General features: G+C 40.1%; 1 protein-coding gene and 1 long non-coding RNA gene across 9 annotated transcripts in view; one reads left to right on the top strand and one right to left on the bottom strand.

Annotated features, from left to right (window-relative positions):
• The window catches only part of LOC122555993 (uncharacterized), a 57,276-nt gene extending 43,057 nt beyond the window's left edge, over nt 1-14,219 (top strand). Inside the window, exon 3 of the long non-coding RNA XR_015759176.1 lies at nt 12,556-14,219. This is a non-coding gene — a long non-coding RNA (uncharacterized LOC122555993). The remainder of the gene's footprint in view (nt 1-12,555) is intronic.
• The window catches only part of LOC122555988 (guanine nucleotide exchange factor DBS), a 404,319-nt gene that overhangs the window by 11,363 nt on the left and 373,253 nt on the right, over nt 1-19,703 (bottom strand). For all 8 annotated transcript variants that reach the window (XM_043702332.2, XM_087993537.1, XM_043702330.2 and 5 more), the window contains 2 exons: nt 18,934-19,014; nt 2,897-3,015 (listed from right to left, as the gene is read on the bottom strand). In XM_043702332.2, coding sequence (XP_043558267.1) covers nt 2,897-3,015; nt 18,934-19,014 — 200 coding nt within the window. The remainder of the gene's footprint in view (nt 1-2,896; nt 3,016-18,933; nt 19,015-19,703) is intronic.

Below are 19,703 nucleotides of genomic sequence, written 5' to 3' on the forward strand. Positions count from 1 at the left end.
TGTTTAAGAAAGATGGTAAGGACAAACCAGGGAATTACAGACCAGTGAGCCTGATGTCGGTGGTGGGCAAGTTGTTGGAGGGAATCCTGAGGGACAGGATGTACATGTGTTTGGAAAGGCAAGGACTGATTAGGGATATTTGACATGACTTTATGTGTGGGAAATCATGTCTCACAAACTTGATTGAGTTTTTTGAAGCAGTAACAAAGAGGATTGATGAGGGCAGAGTGATAGATGTGATCTATGTGGACTTCAGTAAGGTGTTCAACAAGGTTCCCCATGGGAGACTGGTGGGCAAGGTTAGATCTCATGGAATACAGGGAGAATTCACCATTTGGATACAGAACTGGCTCAAAGGTGGAAGGCAGAAGGTGATGGTGGAGGGTTGTTTTTCAGACTGGAGGCCTGTGACCAGTGGAGTACCACAAGGATCAATGCTGGGTCCACTACTTTTCATCATTTATATAAATGATTTGGATGTGAGCATAAGAGGTATAGTTAGTAAGTTTGTAGATGACACCAAAATTGGAGGTCTAGTGCACAGCGAAGAAGGTTACCTCAGATTATAATGGGATCTTGATCAGATAAGCCAATGGGCTGATGGAGTTTAATTTAGATAAATGTGAGGTGCTACATTTTGGGAAAGCAAATCTTAGCAGGACTTATACACTTAATGGTAAGGTCCTTGGGAGTGTTGCTGAACAAAGAGACCAAATGAACAAAGAGCATGTTCATAGCTCCTTGAAAGTGGAGTCACAGGTAGATAGGCCCATCTGATCAAGATCCTGTTGTACTCTGAGGTAATCTTCACTGTCCACTACATCTCCAATTTTGGTGTCATCTGAAAACTTACTAACCATACTTCCTATGTTCACATACCAATCATTTATATAAATGACGAAAAGCAGTGGACCCTGCATTGGTCCCTATGGCACTCCACTGGGCACAGGCCTCCAGTCTGAAAAACAACCCTCCACCTCCACCCTCTGTCTTCTATCTATGAGCCAGTTCTGTATCCAAATAGCTAGTTCTCTGTCTTTTCTGTGTTATCTAATCTTGCTAACCAGTCTACCATGAGGAACCTTGACGAACGTCTGACTGAAGTCTAGAAAGATCAAGTCCATTACTCTGCCCTCATCAATCCTGTTTGTTACTTCTTCAAAAAAAACTCAATCAGGTTCATGAGACACAATTTCCCATACACAAAGCTATGTTGACTATCCCTAAGCAGTCTTTTCTGAATACTGATAGGTGGAGGGAGGTCAAGGTGAGGGTGATAGGCCGGAGTGGGGTGGGGGCGGAGAGGTAAGAGCTTCTGTGCAGAGGAGATGACCTGGGGTGTGCAGTGAGAGAGGGACTCACTGAAATCCTTGTAGAAGGAGGAAGAGAGCTTCTTCAAGGCCTATCACCCTGACCTTGACCTCCCTCCACCTATCGCATTTCCAAAACCCCTCCCCCAAGTCCCTCCTCCCTACCTTTTATCTTAGCTTGCTGGACACACTTTCCTCATTCCTGAAGAAGGGCTTATGCCCGAAACGTCAATTCTCCTGTTCCTTGGATGCTGCCTGACCTGCTGCGCTTTTCCAGCAACACATTTTCAGCTCTGATCTCCAGCATCTGCAGCCCTCACTTTCTCTCAAAGATTTTAACCTACTGCGAATCCTCTTACAAGGATGCCTTCCTTGAAGAAGCTCTCTTCCTCCCTCTACAAGGATTTCAGTGAGTCCCTCTCTCACTGCACACCCCAGGTCATCTCCTCTGCACAGAAGCTCTTACCTCTCCGCCCCCACCCCACTCCGGCCTATCACCTCACCTTGACCTCCCTCCACCTATTGCATTTCCAAAACCCCTCCCCCAAGTCCCTCCTCCCTACCTTTTATCTTAGCCTGCTGGACACACTTTCCTCATTCCTGAAGAAGGGCTTATGCCCGAAACGTCGATTCTCCTGTTCCTTGGATGCTGCCTGACCTGCTGCGCTTTTCCAGCAACACATTTTCAGCTCTGGATATATTAGCAGGCAAGAGAGTAACCAAACAGTGGCAGACACTTAGGAGGTAATTCACAACTCTCAGTAAAGATATATCCCAGTAACGAGGAAAGATTCTCAGGGAGAGATGAAGCAACCACAGTTAACCAAGAAAGTTAAGGAGAGTATTAACTTGTAAGGAAAAGCATACAGTAAAAGTTATGGAAGATCAAAAGCTGGCAGAAGAGCACTGGAATAAGTGAATCTGGAGGAATAAAATAAAGCACTGATAAGAGTTTCAGCAACAGATGGGATGAGTGGTGTTGAAACCACAGTTCCCTACATTAACTCAAAAGTTCCTGTGGAGGTTGCACAAAATGTGACCCCATTCAGCTACCATGTATGCAGTCATGCAGAAAATAAGAGAACATGCCACTTAAATAAATTGATTGCGCACTCTAAATAGAAGTAAAGCTTTGTTGACGGAGAGAGGTGACATTATGCCGATGGAAGTGTGCTGCCTTGGTGATAGAGTGAAAATGGGCTTAGGAGTTCAGCTCATGGTCAAATATGCCAAGACTGAAAATATGCTGTTTCTGTCTCAGAGACTTGAGAATTTTATTCAGCTTTCTGACAAGGTTCCTACAAACACCAGGAGAATCCCTGGGACATTACAATATCTAGGAATTAAATAAAGGTTAGGTGATTAATATATTCAAAACCAATACAGACACATGACATGCCATCCAGTCCGGCCTCAGCTTGATCATTGTGCATGTACAGCATCCCTTCTAAGTTCCTGAACAGCTCTGATAATGATGAGTGTCATCCAACAATATTTTGACAGAGATCAGAACAATACACTGTTTCTAGAAATGGCTCATTTAAAAATAAAATTGGTTGGTCAACTTTCAACAAAACCATGCTTACAGCTTTACTAGATAGTTCTTCATCCATATCTGAGGAGTTGGAAAGTTCATCCATACTTGAAGGAATAGTTTCAAAATCCTCGGAAGTATCCAATGATGGGATCGGTTTACATGACCAACCTGCAAATACAAATAAATATGTCTTTTTAATCAATATCTGCTTATCTTTTTCAATTTTACCTTTTTTTAAGTTTATTTCTTTTCCATTTTACGTTGTCTGCGTTGCTTGGTTCAGTGGGTTCAGAGGCGCAAACCGATAAAGTCAAATGCCTCATTTTAAGGTTATATGCATAATTTCTGTCAATGTAAAAATATTTTTTTTAAAATCTGCTTACAACAGCTTCTATTTCTACATCAACTTTAAACATCCTTAAAGAACTCAGCAATTCTCCTTTCCTGGCCTATTATAATTGTTTATTTGCCTTTGCCTCATTATCAGTGGCAAAGTCTTCAGCTTTTTAGGGCCTAAGAACTGGAATTCCCACTTAAACATTCCTCTCCTCCATTCCTTGAGTCCTGCCTCTTCGATCAAGCATTTGGTCCTCTATCCTTGATGTCAAAATTTTCTGGTTATGCTTCTTTAAAGATGCTTCAATCAGGCATATTCCTGATGAAGGGCTTATACCCAAAATGTTTCTTCTGCTCCTCGGATGCTGCCTGACCTGCTGTGCTTTCCCAGCACCACACCCTCGACAGCATCTTCAATCACTTTGTTATATCACAGATGTAACATGAATGTAAGTTGTTGATGTATTGTTAGCATATGGTATTGTTTAGACATATTTGGTGTTGATTGTCTAAAGCAACTGAATAACCAATCTGCTCATGTCTGGGTCACTTACATATGAACATTGAGCAGCAATAGGCTATTCAGCCCCTTGAGATCCTCCATCATTTAATGAGATCATTGTTGACCTGATTGTAATCTCGAATCCAAATTCCCACCTACCCCTGATAATGTTTCATCTCCTTGCTTCACAAGAATCTATTCACCTGTAACATTCAAAATATTCAAGCACTCTACTTCCATTGCATTTTCAGGAACAGTTCCAAAGACTCATGACTCCTTAGAGAAAATAAAACCTGCCCAATCTCTGTTTTAAATAAGTGACTTCTGATTTTTAAACAGTGAATCTGAGTTCTAGAGTCTCTCTGAAGAGGAAATATCCTCTCCATATCTATCCTGTCAAGACCCCTCAGAATCTTAATTTTTCCAATCAAATCATCTCTCACTCTTCTAAATTCTAGTGGATATAAACCTAGCTTGTTCAATATTTCCTCATAAGCCTATTTCAGGTAATGGTCTGGTAAACTTCTCTGAACTGCTTCCAATGTATTTCCATCCTTCCTTAAGTAAGGTGACCAATACTATGCACAGTACTCCAGTTTAGTTCCACCAGTGCCCTATTTATTTGAAGAAACCTTTGAAGAAAGAAATTTTGGGTCATACCAGGTGGTGGTTAAAAGTGATAAATTAACTTGTACTATTTAGGCCATGTATTTGTGAAATGAAGCAAATCAGAATTTTATGTTTGAAATCACTTACAGCCTTCTACTGAAGTCCCCTATACTCAGGTCCAGACCATTTAAATATATTAAAAATTGTAAATGTCCTCTGGAACATTAATATATTTCTTCATTTTAATTTACGATATCCTATCCATGCACACATTCTTTTTTATAATTATGTTCAAAGTTTGGGAGAAGATTTGTAGCTCGGGTGCTCGTTGTTGTGGTTCTGTTCGCCGAGCTGGAAATTTTTGTTGCAAACGTTTCGTCCCCTGTCTAGGTGACATCCTCAATGCTTGGGAGCCTCCTGTGAAGCGCTTCTGTGGTGTTTCCTCCGGCATTTATAGTGGCCTGTCCCTGCCGCTTTCGGTTGTCAGTTTTAGCTGTCCGCTGTAGTGGCCAGTATATTGGGTCCAGGTCGATGTGTTTGTTGATGGAGTTTGTGGATGAGTGCCATGCTTCTAGGAATTCCCTGGCTGTTCTTTGTTTGGCTTGCCCTATAATGGTAGTGTTGTCCCACTATAATTATAATTATGTACCTTAATTTTATGTACAACACTTCATGGAAATCTATATGCATACCATCTAATAAAGAACACTCCTTCACCTGTGAAAGTTTCTTCCTTTGAATTTCTTTGCATTTAAATTCAGTAACCTGATCATATTAGCATAATCCATATTTATGAACTCACACCAACTGTGGGTGTGTATCAATACATAAGCATCATTGCCTGTCTTGCTAGAAATTTCAAAATCTTAATATGTTGCAATATATTTGTATTTAACACGTCACTGATGAAGCGTGGGAAAGCTTGTGGAAGCTCTGTTTTCTGACTGTACTTGAAGAAGGACAGCACAGAAACTGAGCATTGAGAATCCATAGAGGAAACTGGGGATTAGAAGGTTAGCGCCCTCGTCTCCATTTGAGACTTTGTTTAAAACTTCATTTTTCTTTTGCTCACTTTACAAAATCAAAGCATGTGCTGAAGAACAATTTATGTCATTGACAGCCAAATTTAAAATTTCATCATTAAACCATCATTAAAACTCTTTTTATTGTTTTGAGACATTCCACAAGAAGACTAGTTGGAGTCAGAAACCTAGATGAATTCTTCATTTTGTGCCACACACCAAACCTCCAAAGGATTACTTCAGGGAATCTTTATATTGAGGATGAGGCAAATTGGCTGGTTGATGCGTTGTGAAAATATATGCAGGAGGAGTGAATAATGGTCAAAGACATGAGTAGAAACCTGGGGCTGGAGTTTTGTTCTAACAACTAATGTCAGGGACACTTCTGTGCCAGCTGTAGAGAGGTGATGTGATTTTGGAAGCAAAGGTAACTAACTAACCTGATGTTGACATCACAACCCAATTAAGGATGATGAATGTGGTGAGGAGGCAGGCATTAAACTCACTGGGTCAGATTTAACGGGCAAAACAATAACTATTGTCGTAGCCATTTCATGAGGAGGAGAGTATCAGGACTGCACAGAGTGCAGCACCTGTATCAGGGCAACCGCAAGTTTCTCAGTTATTGCTTGTGAGTTTCTTTTGCAAAGATGTGTGAAAGAAGATGTGTTCTGTTCCCTGAGAGTGACAAGAGAAAATCAGCCAGCAGGTGAAACATGGATGCTGGAAGCAGCTCATAGTGAGAGTTGTGAGGATGCTGTTGAGTATTAGAAGTGTTTCAATGACCTACTCAGGCAAGGTGATTGCAATGTGGCACCCAAGTGTAAAGTTTTCAGGCTGGAGTCACCAACGTATACTTGAACTGATCAGCCTGAGGGAATATAGTCCTCCTAAACATAGGGAAGTTTGTGTCCAACAGTATTTCAAAGCCTTGTTTCAAGTCTACAACTCCAGGGCTATTGTGGCAGAAGCGACACAGAAGACTGCAAAATCTCACTTGATTGTTCCTCTAGAAATGCCAAAGGAAAGTAGTTTTATTTTCACTTTCTATCAATTTTGCAGGAGCGAGAAGTGCATATTAAAGAGAATCTTGATCATGTGGTGTCTGACCATTCTATTGTTATGTCCAAGCAGAACGCAAGCCTCCGAAGGGGAAGTCTGTTAATAAGTACTGGAGATTTGGTTTACTATCCAATATTGGGTGAACATGATCTCAAACTCACTGAAAGGCAGGATAGCATTTCTCCTATGGTAATATAACAACGGTAATATCATTATCCAACTCCATGGAAGCATTTGTCAAATGCAACAAGAACTGGACAATGCCCAGGCTTGAGTTGACAAATAGCAAGTGATATTCAACAGGTGAATAACACAAATACCAGGCAATGACTATCTCCAATAAGAGGAATCTAAACACTACCCCTTGATATTCAATGCTGTTACCATCGCTGAATACCCCACTGTCAACATCCTTGGGGTTACCATTGAACATTGAATAGAATTGAATTGAATTTATTGTCACGTGTACTGAGGCACAGTGAAAAGCTTTGTCTTGCAAGCAATACGGGCAGATCACAGAGATAAGTAGCATAGATAAGTAAATAATAGGTAAACAGCAGCAAAAACAAACACACAGGTACAGGGGAACGTTAAGAGTTTGTAAGTCCATTCAGTTTTCTAACGACATTTGGGTAGAAACTGTTTTGAAACCGACTGGTGTGTGTGTTCAGGTTTCTGTACCTTCTTCCCAATGGTAGAGGTTGTAGAAAAACATTACTAGTGTGGGGTGGATCTTTGAGAATGCTGGCGGCCTTTCCTTGACAGCGGGCCTGGTAGATGGATTCTATACAGAGGAACCTCAATTATCCAAACACCAATTATCTGAAAATCGGATTATCCGAAGGAGATCTCGAGGTCCCGATAGAAACATTACATCAAAGACGTGTTTCCAACAGGGACCGTGTCTTTTGTTTACAGTGATTAAACAGGCACTGTCTCCAAATGACTGACCTCCCGCCCTCTCTCTCTCCCCACACTTTTCCTGGAGTTCTACAGAGGAGTGTACCCTAAATCGCCCCCCCCCCCCCCCCCCCCCCGCCTTCCCCAGATAATCTTTCCAACATTGTCCTGTACAGGGCAAACATGGAACCTGTCAAAAAGTTGCAGTTGGAAGGGATTTGGGGGGGCACAGGCAGAATGGCGGTGTTGGGGGCGGGGTCTCGCGCGCTGTATGTTGCTGCAGTCTCCTGAACGAGGAGCAGAGTTTTAAAACTCTGAGCGGCAGAGGAAAGGCATTTAGTCGATTAACCGAATAATCGATTATCCGAACTAAATAGTGCCCATCCATCTCGTTTGGATAATCAAGGTTCCCCTGTAGATAGGAGGTTGGCCTTTGTGATTGTCTGGGCTGAGTTCACCATTCTCTGTAATTGTTTCCGATCATGAATGGTACAGTTGCCATACCAGGTAGTGATACATCCAGACAGAATGCTCTCGATGGCGCACCTATAAACTTTGGCAAGGGTATTCGCCATCATGCCAAATTTCCTCAGCTGCCTGAGGAATAAGAGACATGGTTGGGCCTTTGTAACCTTTATGTCCACATGAAGAGTCCAAGAAACCTTGTTGTGGATGACCACTCCTAGGAGCTTGACACTCTCCATTCGTTCCACCTCTGTGCTGTTATTGTGTAGGGGGGCATGAGTAACATCCTGCTGAAAGTCAACAATGAGTTCCTTGGTTTTGCCAGCATTGAGAGCTAGGTTGTTCTCAGTGCACCATTTTTCCAGGTCTTCAACCTCTTGTGTGTAGTCTGTTTCGTCGCCATCTGAGATTCAACCGACCATGGGTGATGTCATCAGCGAACTTATAAATGGCACTAGTCTGGTAATTGGTGACGCAGTTATGGGCATACAGTGAGCACAGTAAGGGGCTGAGTCCGCACCCCTTGGGGGCTCCAGTGTGGAGTGTTAGTGAGGATGAAATATTGTCCCGAATCTTCACTGATTGTGGCCTGTGGGTCAGGAAATGAGGATCCAGTTGCAGATAGTGGGACTTAGTCCGAGATCACTAAGTTTAGTAATCAATCAGTCTCGAGGGGATCATCTGTTGACTTGGAAATATATTGCCGGTTTTTTTCTGTCACATGGTCAAGATCCTTGAATTCCCTCCCTAAGGGCTTTGTAGGTCAAGTTACAGCATGTGGACTGCAGCGGTTCAAGAAGGCAGCCAACACCATCTTCTCAAGAGGAATTAGGCATGGTCAATAAATGCTGATTTAAAATGCAATTGGACTTGCCACCAAAAGAGCAGGTCAGAGACAAGCAAGTTACTGTGAGTAACTCATTTCCTGATTTCCCAAAGCCTGTCCATCATCTACAAAAGTCGCAAAGTGTGGTACTGGAAAAGCACAGCTAGTCAAGCAGCATCCGAGGAGCAGGAGAGTCGACGTTTTGCACAAAAGCTCTTCATCAGGAATGCTCTTCATCATCTGCAAGGCACAAGTCAGGAGTGTGATGGGTACTCCACACTTGCCTGAATGGCAGCTCCAACAACACTCAAGAAGTTTGACATCATTCAGAACAAAGCAGTCTGCTTGATTGGCACCATATCCAGAAGCATCAACTCCTTCTGCCACCAATGCTCAGTAGCGGTAAGTATACCATCTATGAGATGCACTGCAGAAATTCACCAAATATCTTTAGACAGCATCTTCCAGACCCATTACCATTTCCATCTAGGAGGACAAGGGCAGCAGATTCATGGGATCATAACCTTCTGCAAATTCCCCGCCAAACCACTCACTGTTTCGACTTGGAAATATATTGCCATTTTTTCCGTCACTAGGTCAAGGTCCTTGAATTTCCTGCCTAATGGCTTTGTAGGTCAACTTACAGCATTGGACTACAGCAGTTCAAGAAGGCAGCTCACCATCATCTTCTCAAGAAGAATTAGGCATGGTCAATAAATGCTGGCCAGCCAGTGATGCCCACATTCCACATGTGAATAAATCAGATGGACAAAATATTACGCTTTGCATTATGCTGAATATATTCCAGCCTGAATGGGAACAACATTTTGGAAAATATGTTAACGCAGGACAACAGTACTCTAACTACAAAAACCTAGATCACTTTGTATGTCAGTGTTTAGCTAGGAAGAAGCAAAACAAATCTATAAAGATGACTGCTAGAGAGATGTCAGACAGTGATTCTGATAAATCACTTTCTAGTATACAATACATTGACATTGTCAGGTTTAAGGGTCATAAATATTTTGTGACTGTTAGAATGATGACTTAAGAAAGCACCTTCAAGTGAATGTAAGGCACCACATAGAAAGTGGTGCTCATGCAACATCTAAAAGTCTAGCAGACCTCAGGATAGTAAGCCAACCATGAAGTCCTCAAAGTTAAGGTTGAGGCTAGATGATAAATGATATTCATGCCAAGAAGAAGAGCCCAATTGGAATGAAAGGAATGAAGATAGTATACCTTAAAAAAAAATCCACTCCTATCACTTGAAGCAAGCTTAAAGTTTTGAATCATAATACTACACATGCTTGAAGAGATTTGCATCATTTCACAAGACAGCAAAGTAGTGATGCAATGTTTTTTCAGGAAGAACATTGAAAGACAATATAAAATAGGAGGTACAATTCCAAAAGGAGCTGAGAGAGTACAGCTCATTGAGAATAGCAGGACAAGTAGACAGAGTAATAAGTAAAGCTTATAGATCCTTGGCTTTATTAATAGGACCAGAGAATACAATAGCTCAGAGTTGATGTTGAACTTGTACAAGACATTTTTTAGACCACAGCTAGAGTATTGTGTATTGTTCTGGGTGCCAGATTATAGAAGTATTGGAGGGAGTGCAAAAGGGCTTGCAATAATGGTTGTGAGAATGAGGAATTTCAGTTATGAGGATAAATTGAAGAAGATAAGACAACTCTCACGGATAGAAGAATGTGAATAGGAGATCTGATAGACACTTCAAAATCATGAGTATCTGGATAGAGGTAGATAGGGAGAAACTGTTCCTACTCATAAAATGAACAAGAATAAGAGGGCATAGGTTTAAAGTGATCTACAGAAAAAGCAACAGTGAAGTGAGGAAAATCATTTTCACTCAATGAGTAGTTAGGGTATGGAATGCATTCCCTGGAGGAATGGAGGTAGGTCTAATTGAGGTAGGTAGTGGAGGCAGGAGTAATTGAGACATTCAAAAAGATATTGGATGATTATTTAGATGAAAATAATATGCAAGGGTATAGATTAAAAGCAGGAGATTAGCACTAAGGAATGAGTACCTAATGAACCAGTGCATACATGCTGGACCAAGTGGCATCATTTTGCATCATAACAAATCTGTGATTCTGTGATGGCTTCAGTGTTTCATTGATTTTGATGCGCACTGTTAAAATGGACTGCACTTTGGGAATGTTTCTTAATTTCAGAAAAAAAATCTGCAGCGGTTTTGCAAATAATCATCGCTTTACATCTTGCAGCAGCATCCTAATTCACAGTCCTCAAAGTGGCATATGCCAATGATTGCCACACACCAAACCGACAGAATGGTATCATCATCTAAACTAAGCTGCAGTGACGCCACTTTATTTCTTGTCAAGCAAGATTAAAACCAGGGATATTTTTGTTTATTGTGTGTCAGTGATTTACCAGTAGATGGCATAAGCCACACTTGTGAAAAGGATTTTCTATGACTGGTTCAGTGCATGTGTTGTCCTGAGAAACTAGTCAGCCTCTTACCACAGGGTGAATTACTTTTCTATTGTCCCAATAAAATAAATTAAATTGTTTTTGGATTACATGTGAACAGAATTATAAAGTTTATCAATACCTTGCTACTATTGCCAAAATGTTGTGTATCTATGTGCGTGATGGCTTTCAAAAATGTATTATATTCCAGAAAATAAAATACCAAATAAATGTTACGGAGTGATTGAAGCAACATTCTAGTGTACTTTAGTACACTAAAGTTATGCTTATATTGTTCACTTACTCATTGCTCTGAGATCTTGCTGTATACAAACTGACTTCTAAATTTCCTGAATTATAATAGTGAGTACATTTTAAAAGTACTGATTTAGATGAAGACTACTTTGAGCTGTTCTGAATTTCTGATACATGATGTATAAATGCAAGTTATTTTCCTTTTCTCTATTTATTGTCAATGCAAAGAAAAATGACTTTTTTTCCACATTTTAATGCTGTTCAAATGCATTTTTCAAAACACCAAAAATGTTGTCTCAATTGTAGCAAATATAGTTTTATTGAGTGAACATTTTTGACTCAGGATGGATAAATTGACCGGAAAGGCAAATTTCAAAATTCAGTGATGAATTCTACAGGGTATTACATGTTTTTGTTGGTGGGCAGCAATATTTACATTAACTCTGTGCTCTGTCTAAAGATTCTGCCAGAACCACTGAATAGATCCAGTATATCCTGTTTCTGGAATAATATTCTGTATTGACTGAATATACCACAACTTAGGTACATGAATTCCTTTTACTTGAAGATGTCTGGTGGTTTTATTAGCAGCTAAAATAATACAAACTATAATATTCAGTCACACTTAATGTCTGATACAAAGGTGAAAGCCTGTGGCCTGCAGTCATGTGACAATAATTGGCTACTTGACTCATTTGCATTATGAATTCATAAATGAATATCATTCAAAACATGGAACAGTTACTAGTTAAGCTTTTTCCTAACATTTGTTATGTTTTGCTGTTGTTGTAACAACATTTAAATAGATTAAATAGGCAGGGTACCAGTGATGCAAAACCTACTCTTAGAAACCATTTATTTTTCTAATTTCCATTTCTTCTATCCACTGTTTAAAAACTTGTTTTCTGTTGCAGTGGGTTTTTCATATCAGCCCCCTTACCAATTAAACACAATTATCTATTTCCTTATCAATTTCCTTCAGGGATTGTACTAATTCTATGTTACTCAATTGCTGAAAGAGGGTGAAGAAGACAGAAGCAAAGTAATGCAAGAGGAAAATGGGATGGATCCAATAGTACCTGCACTTTAGAGTAGACAGGCCACAATACTTTGACTTTCAGCTGTTCCATGAAGCATAATGAATCATGCATTGCGCTCATGTGACTACATTAATTCTGTTTGATTTTAAAACAGTGAAGGATTTCAGTTACTCAATATCCAGGTTATCCATGACTCATAGCACATAATATGTACATCATTGTTTCCAGATGCTGCTACAAACCTTTAATATTGGAGCAGAAGACAGGCAAAAGTCAGGGCAAATGAAAGGAAATGAAGACTACTATGAACTTGCCCAGGACAACAGTTGAACATCACTGCCTCAAAGTCTATACCAGCATCAGAGTCTTCAAAGAGTGACCATTAGAATTTCAAAGGCATGTTCTCAGTGCCTAGATTGGATAGGAGAACGCCTATCATGTAAAGTAGCTAGTGTCTATAAAAATTATGGTTGTCTGCTGCGCATTATAGCCATGCAAATAACGCTTCCCCTCAGAAGGTGAAGACGAAGTTAGCCAAGGGACTTTATTTTTGTTTATTCCTTCATGGAATTTGGGTGTCACTGGCTAAGCCAGCTGAAATTGCTCATCTCTAATGGCCCAGAGGTAGTTAAGGTTCCACTACATTGCTGTGGGTCTGGAATCACATGTAGGCTAGACCAGATAAGGATGGCAGATTTTCTTCCCTGAAGGAAATTAGTGAACCAGATGGGTTTTTCCCCATCAGTGATTTCCTTGTCATCATTAGACACTTAATGCCAGTTTTCTTTTGTTATTGAATTCAAATTCCAATTGATTCAAACCTTGATCAGTACCTGGGTCCCTGGATTAATAGCCTAGCAATAATACCACAAGGCCATCATCAACTGCTGTGCTTTTCCAGCACCACTCTACTCCAGAATCTGGTTTCCAGCATCTGCAGTCATTGTTTTTACCCATCATCTCCCCAATTAAATTGCTGACATTTGTTTAAGACTGCAGAAATTGTTCCTTAAATCCTCTCTATGAGTTCCCAATCAGACTCTGGTATACCAGGTCCAATAGGCTGAATGAACTGTTCTGCCTAAGTTCCTTGGATGTGATTAGGTCTTGCAGTTTTGGAGGTGTTTCACATTTCCATTTGGGTGGTTCCCCTTAAAAAACTCCTGCCAAACTATGCTGCTGTTTATTTGATTGGCCAGTTTGAAGCAATATTAATTTTATTTTTGTAATGGAAACTATATATTCAGAATGATTTATTAGGTTATTTTTGTGTAATACACATGCCTATTTTCTTGACATTTTTTCATGTCTTTCATGCAGCAGTCTTGATTCCATGCAACAGAAGTTTGTATGAAACTCTTTCCTTCCTCACTTATTTGAAAGCAGGGGGATTTACAGTGTTATAAAAAACACTTCGTTTATTTCAGTTGTGTGTTGAGGTGATATGGTTGTGTTTTGAATTATGAATGTTCTCAGCTCCCCTGTGGAGAGACCACTATATGTTGAAGTCACACTAATATAGTGGTAGTGACACCATTTAGTTGCCATGTCATTTTTCTGCTACAAGTACACTACTTCTTCACTTTTTCCAAATAAATGAACTATCCAATTTCATCAGCCTGTGTTTTTTTTATTACAAAGTCATTTACAATCTACAAATGTCAAATATAATTCCAAATTTTATGTTGGTATATTAGTTTATTTTTGCTCTATGTGAACAACATAATATTTGAAAGAGGTTTATATATTATCTTGGTTACACCTATGTATGCTATCAAGTTATTCCATGGGATAATGGATATGTCTGTGAAAATCTTTCTATATTTATGTTATTGTGCAGTTACCCAATGCAGATGTTTTATGGAATTTCTAGAATCAAGTGTTGCATAAAGTCATCAATATTTCAATCATAATGTGTGGTGTTTTCTTCCGAAAATGCAACAGATGAGCGCTTGAGTCCATGCCTTGTCTGAAGGAAACCAGCAGAGCATCAGTCCTAAAAGGAGATTTGTGCAGTTTCTTGCAAAATACACGGTCAAAATTAAGATAGTGTAGTCCAGCATCTAAAAAGACCTTATAATATTACAATGCATCTTGAAGGAAATATTTTCCCATTCCATGCGGGATCTAGGCAATTAAATTTATTTCGATGTGGAAAACAATGAATGAAGTACTAGTCTTGAAGGAGATTTAAGAAATGTCTACATCAACCAAATTGTGAAAGCTGCAGGGCAACATCCTGAAAGATTTCTAAGAGAAATTCAGTTAACTCTTTCCTGAGTATTTAAACATCTCTCTGCCAGTATCAGTGGAGGAGCATTTGATGAGATTGTTCTACCGCGGAACAGCAGTAATGAGAAGAAATTTGCATATTTGTGTAGAAGCCTTCAAATTTACAAGGCTGAAACCAAGCCCATAATGAAAAAAATTGCCTTAGCATCAAATCATTACAGTGCAGAAGGAGGCCGGTTAACCCACAATATCCATGCTTGCCTGCTTAAGAAATCATTCACATCTTGTTACTACCCTAGCTTCTCCCACATTTCTGTATATTCCCCTGTCCAGATAATTAGAATAGTTAGAAAATGTGGAAAAAAAAATCATAGCATAGAAGGAGGCCACTCTGCCCATTGGTCTAATCTTATTTTTTCTGCACTTGATCCCTTGTCTAGGTGTTATGAAACTTCAGGTACATATCCAGATACCCTTTAAATTAGCCAAGCTTTTCTACCTCTATTACCCATCAGGCAGTAGGTTCCAGACCCCTAGCCACCCCTTTGGGTGAAAAACCTTCCCTAATCTCCTCTTTGATCCTCCTATTGAGCACTTTAAATCTACTCAACCTTGACATTGACCCTTCTGCTAAGGGAAAGAGATCATTCCCATCTGTTCTGTTCAGGCCACTTAACACCTGTAGACTTCATTCTGGATTAGTGGTGCTGGAAGAGCACAACAGTTCAGGCAGCATCCAAGGAGCTTCACAATCGACATTTCAGGCAAATGCCCTTCACTTTTGACCGAAATGTCGATTTCGAAGCTCCTTGGATGCTGCCTGAACTGCTGTGCTCTTCCAGCATCACTAATCCAGAATCTGGTTTCCAGCATCTGCAGTCATTGTTTTTACCTGTAGACCTCAATTAAATCTCCCTTCAGCCTCCTCTATTCCAAGGAAAATAACTCCAGCCCATCAGGTCTTCCTACATTGAAGTCCAAAACATTAATATATGTACAAAAAGCAGACGATTTGTTACTGAGCCTCGTGGAACTCCACTGGAATTATCCTGACAGTCAAAAAAACAGTTTTATTCTGTCAATGGCTGGGATCTGACAGGAGGATATTGGACGATGCCATTCAAACAGACAAGGCATCGATTCCACCTCTTCAAACATCTGACCGCCTGCTCAATGGTGGTCCTAGTGAGCTGATGGCCTTGGTTGAATTGCCTGTTTGCTCTCTGTTGGGCTTCAGTAGACAAACCAATAGCTATGTCTTCAAATGATATCCATAATATTTTAAGACCTATGCACTCACTTTGGGGTATGAAGATCTGAGGAAATGCAGACTTGCAAAGGATGTTAGAGTCATAGCAGCTTCCCACAAAGCAAGTGTACACATGGAAGAAAATCTCGTTTTGGTCACAGACCATTTTGATGTTGAGAGAGTAGAAACCCTTCCTGTTGATTGGTCTCACTGGCTCATCGCTGTGTTATTGAAGATGGGGAAATTCAGTGATAGCAGTGAAACCCATAAGATGACAAGCAATAAGAACAGGAGTAGATTGTTCGGACCCTTGACCCTGCTCTGCCATTCAACTGGATCACAGATGATCCGATATTCCTCACATTCACTTTCCTGCCCTTTCCCCGTAACCCTTTATTCCCATAAAAATGCCTTCTGCCCCTGCTAGGCCTGTCTGCTTGCAATTGACTGTACTGTGCAGATCTGGCATAGAAGGCATCAGTAACTTTTGTGAGGCAACGCTGTGCTGTGGTTTGCAAGATGCCCCTCAAATCTTCAGCTGATCCTTGGAAGTAAGGACATTCAAGGCCATAGTGTCTTTCACACTGTCAGCAGGGTAAGCACTCCAGTTCTTCAAAACTTGAGATTTTCTGATGAGGTCGCAGGTCTGTCAGATCATCTGCTTGGACAGCTGCAGTTTCCCATGGTACTGAATGTTTGTTATTTCTAGCTACATCCTTCTGATCCCTCCTGTGTTGAAGGCATGCAATCCATTGTCTCCTTGCCCTACTTTCCTCTCCCATGCCCGCCTGAAATGGTGGAGATCAACTGTTCCTTGTCCATCATTGTCACTGGTCCCAAAGTCTCACAGTCATTGGCAGCTGTGATCTTTCTTTTGAAGAAGGGTTGCCCCCTGTGATTGACAGTATCACCACCTGCTCTTCTGTCCCCCTTGAAGTCAGGAATGGGGTGAGAATGATATTTAATAAATCCTGATTGCCCACTCCCTCCCCCACCACTTGTGTAGTGTCAAGCTCATCTCCTATCCAATACCAATTCTTCACTTCATGGGCTGAAGCAATGTCCTAGGGCAGCCAGGACTGGTTTTTCATGCTATACTCACCTCACTTCTGCTTGCCTGCATCAGAGAGCTTTGAAGCCAGCATACTCAGTTCAAAATGTCAGTCTTCTGACAATTTGTGCTTGCTTTTTATCAAGAGTTGAGCGGGATTGTTGATCTGCACTTTCCCTGCCCTGGTGAACCCTGGCATGTTAGATGCAGTGAACAGCAGCATCCAGTTTCTGCTGCAACTTACTGAAGATTCATGCATGTGTGCCTTAAATAATTAACTGGTCAGTTATAGCCTGCATTGCTTCTTTGAAGGAATGCCAGTTAGGCCATTTGTGAAGCTTGTGCTTTGTGCAAATCAATTCAATATTTGAGGGTAGTCCAAACAGGTATAAGTCCTCTGACCTGAATCTTCTATTTTCCTAAAGCTGGTTTCATGCTTGACCATCAAATACCTACGAGGTGCCTATTTTTCCTATCTGCAATCTTTCACACGCTCAGGCACTCTAAACAGATTGGTAAATTTAAATGCCACTTAGATGCACCAATTTATCAACATGGAGTTTATAATGAATGTAATTGAATAACAGTATATATTAACTAGGCAAAGTAGATAGAAGGATTTGTGGCAGGGATAAGCAGTTGAGAGTGTTAGGGAAGAAACACTAATAAGAAGGGTAACTGTTAGCATGTAGTCAGAATTTGAAACATTGTAAGACTACATGCAGAAGATAACTGAATATGGTATCATTAATTTACTACTGTACTAGCAAACCTTTATGGCATTTAAAATCGCCCTCTTTAGAATGCAGTTAACAAGAATACACGCTTTTTTGAGACATCTGGAACTACCAGTCTCAAAATATGTTGACAGTTTGCAGGAAACAGCTTCCCTCTCCTCTGGAGTACTCACTGGATTAATAATGTCCATTTTAACAATTGCCAAACAATGAGTTTGGACCCAAACTAGTCAGGTATTGTATCTGCCTGATCACCTGTACCTTAATGAGTCCACTTGTGGCATAACACAAGGTATGCTCTTTATAACTTGAAAAACAATGGTAGTGTGTACATTCCAGTCTTTTAAATTCACAATGTATGCATCACTTGCTAGGCCAGCATTTATTGCACACCCCTAATTGTCCAGAGGCAGTTAAGAACCAACCACATTGCTATGGGGGTCTGGAGTGACATAAAGGCCAGACCAGGTTATAGTGGCAGATTTTCTTTCTGAAAGGACATTAGTGAATCAGGTGGGTCTTTAACAATAATTAACAGCAGTTATATGGCCAGTATTTTTTATTGAATTCAAATTTCTCCACATGCCATGGTGAGATTCAAATCCAAGTCCCCTGTGTTCTGGATTGCTGGTCCTTTTTAATTACTATTACCACTCCACGCTTCACATGCCATTCCTGTGTGGACTTAGTGTAGGAACCAGCCGAATGCCTGCACTAACTGACCAGAATGCTGCCTTGCAATATTTATTGAGCAGTCATAACTCAATGGCTGCACGTTGATGACAGCCACCCATCAAAATGTTGCCAGTATTTGTGTTTTGCAATTGAAGGCACAAAATAAAAATCATCCTTTTTTTGTTTGGACCTTCTCTTCAATATTTGCTACTAACTGACACTGTGAACACATCTCTCTCTTTGGGCTCTATTTCCATCTAAAGTTTACTCCCACCCCTTCCCATCTTCAGTTTAAAAAAACATCAGTTTCCTAGCTACCATCAGTTCTGAAGAAGGTTCATTGGACCTGAAATATCAACTCTGATTTCTCTCCACAGATACTGCCAGATCTATTGAGATTTTCCAGAAATTTTTGTTTTTCTTTCACATTTCCAGCATCTGCAGTTTTTTTTTTGTTGTTAATTTGATGTCTGATGTAAAAACTTTCACCTGATGCACCGTGAGCCACTGGATTATTAATCCTACATGTGCATGGAATAGGCAACATTCAAAGCATAGAATAAAAAGCTAAAAATACTTGAATTATTCTTCCCAAATCAGTATTTTCAGTATTGAAAATATTAAATTACTAATCAAAAATAAAACCCATTGATCTGCCATACCTGTCTGTGAAATTGACCTTTTTACGTAACTGGTGGTACTGTGGCGCTTGCTTGCAATCATGAAAGTATCTGGCAATGACTCTGTAAAAGGAAGTTGTTTGTTTTTATTATTGTAAAGTTTATCATGAATTAATGTAGGAAAAGTGAGAACAATGAATAAACTCTAACCTTGGCACAAAAAAGAACATCATTTAAATAATTTTGCTGTGTGGTACAAATCTCTCATGTTGTACATACTAATTTTTAACAACTTTGTGCTCATAAATAAAACATTTAGAACAAAATGCATATATACATATATATGTGTATATGTGTGTGTTAATTTAATTTGTTTTGTGACAAACAACTTATTTGTATTTCTAATCATTCAATCAGTACATATGATAATAAGAAGTACAGTTTATAAGTTGGTTCTAGATGTTATAACATAATTGGCTCAAAGAAGATAGAACATAGAACATAGAACATAGAAGAATACAGCGCAGTACAGGCCCTTTGGCCCTCGATGTTGCGCCGATCCAAGCCCACCTAACCTATACTAACCCACTATCCTCCATATACCTATCCAATGCCCGCTTAAATGCCCATAAAGAGGGAGAGTCCACCACTGCTACTGGCAGGGCATTCCATGAACTTACGACTCGCTGAGTGAAGAACCTACCTCTAACTTCAGTCCTATATCTACCCCCCCTTAATTTAAAGCTATGCCCCCTTGTAATACCCGACTCCATACGCGGGAAAAGGTTCACACTGTCAACCCTATCTAACCC

This window comes from Chiloscyllium plagiosum, unplaced genomic scaffold (genome assembly GCF_037043375.1).
Source record: "Chiloscyllium plagiosum isolate Xiang-an unplaced genomic scaffold, Cpla_swu_hap1 HiC_scaffold_13, whole genome shotgun sequence".
NCBI classification, from domain to species: domain Eukaryota; kingdom Metazoa; phylum Chordata; class Chondrichthyes; order Orectolobiformes; family Hemiscylliidae; genus Chiloscyllium; species Chiloscyllium plagiosum.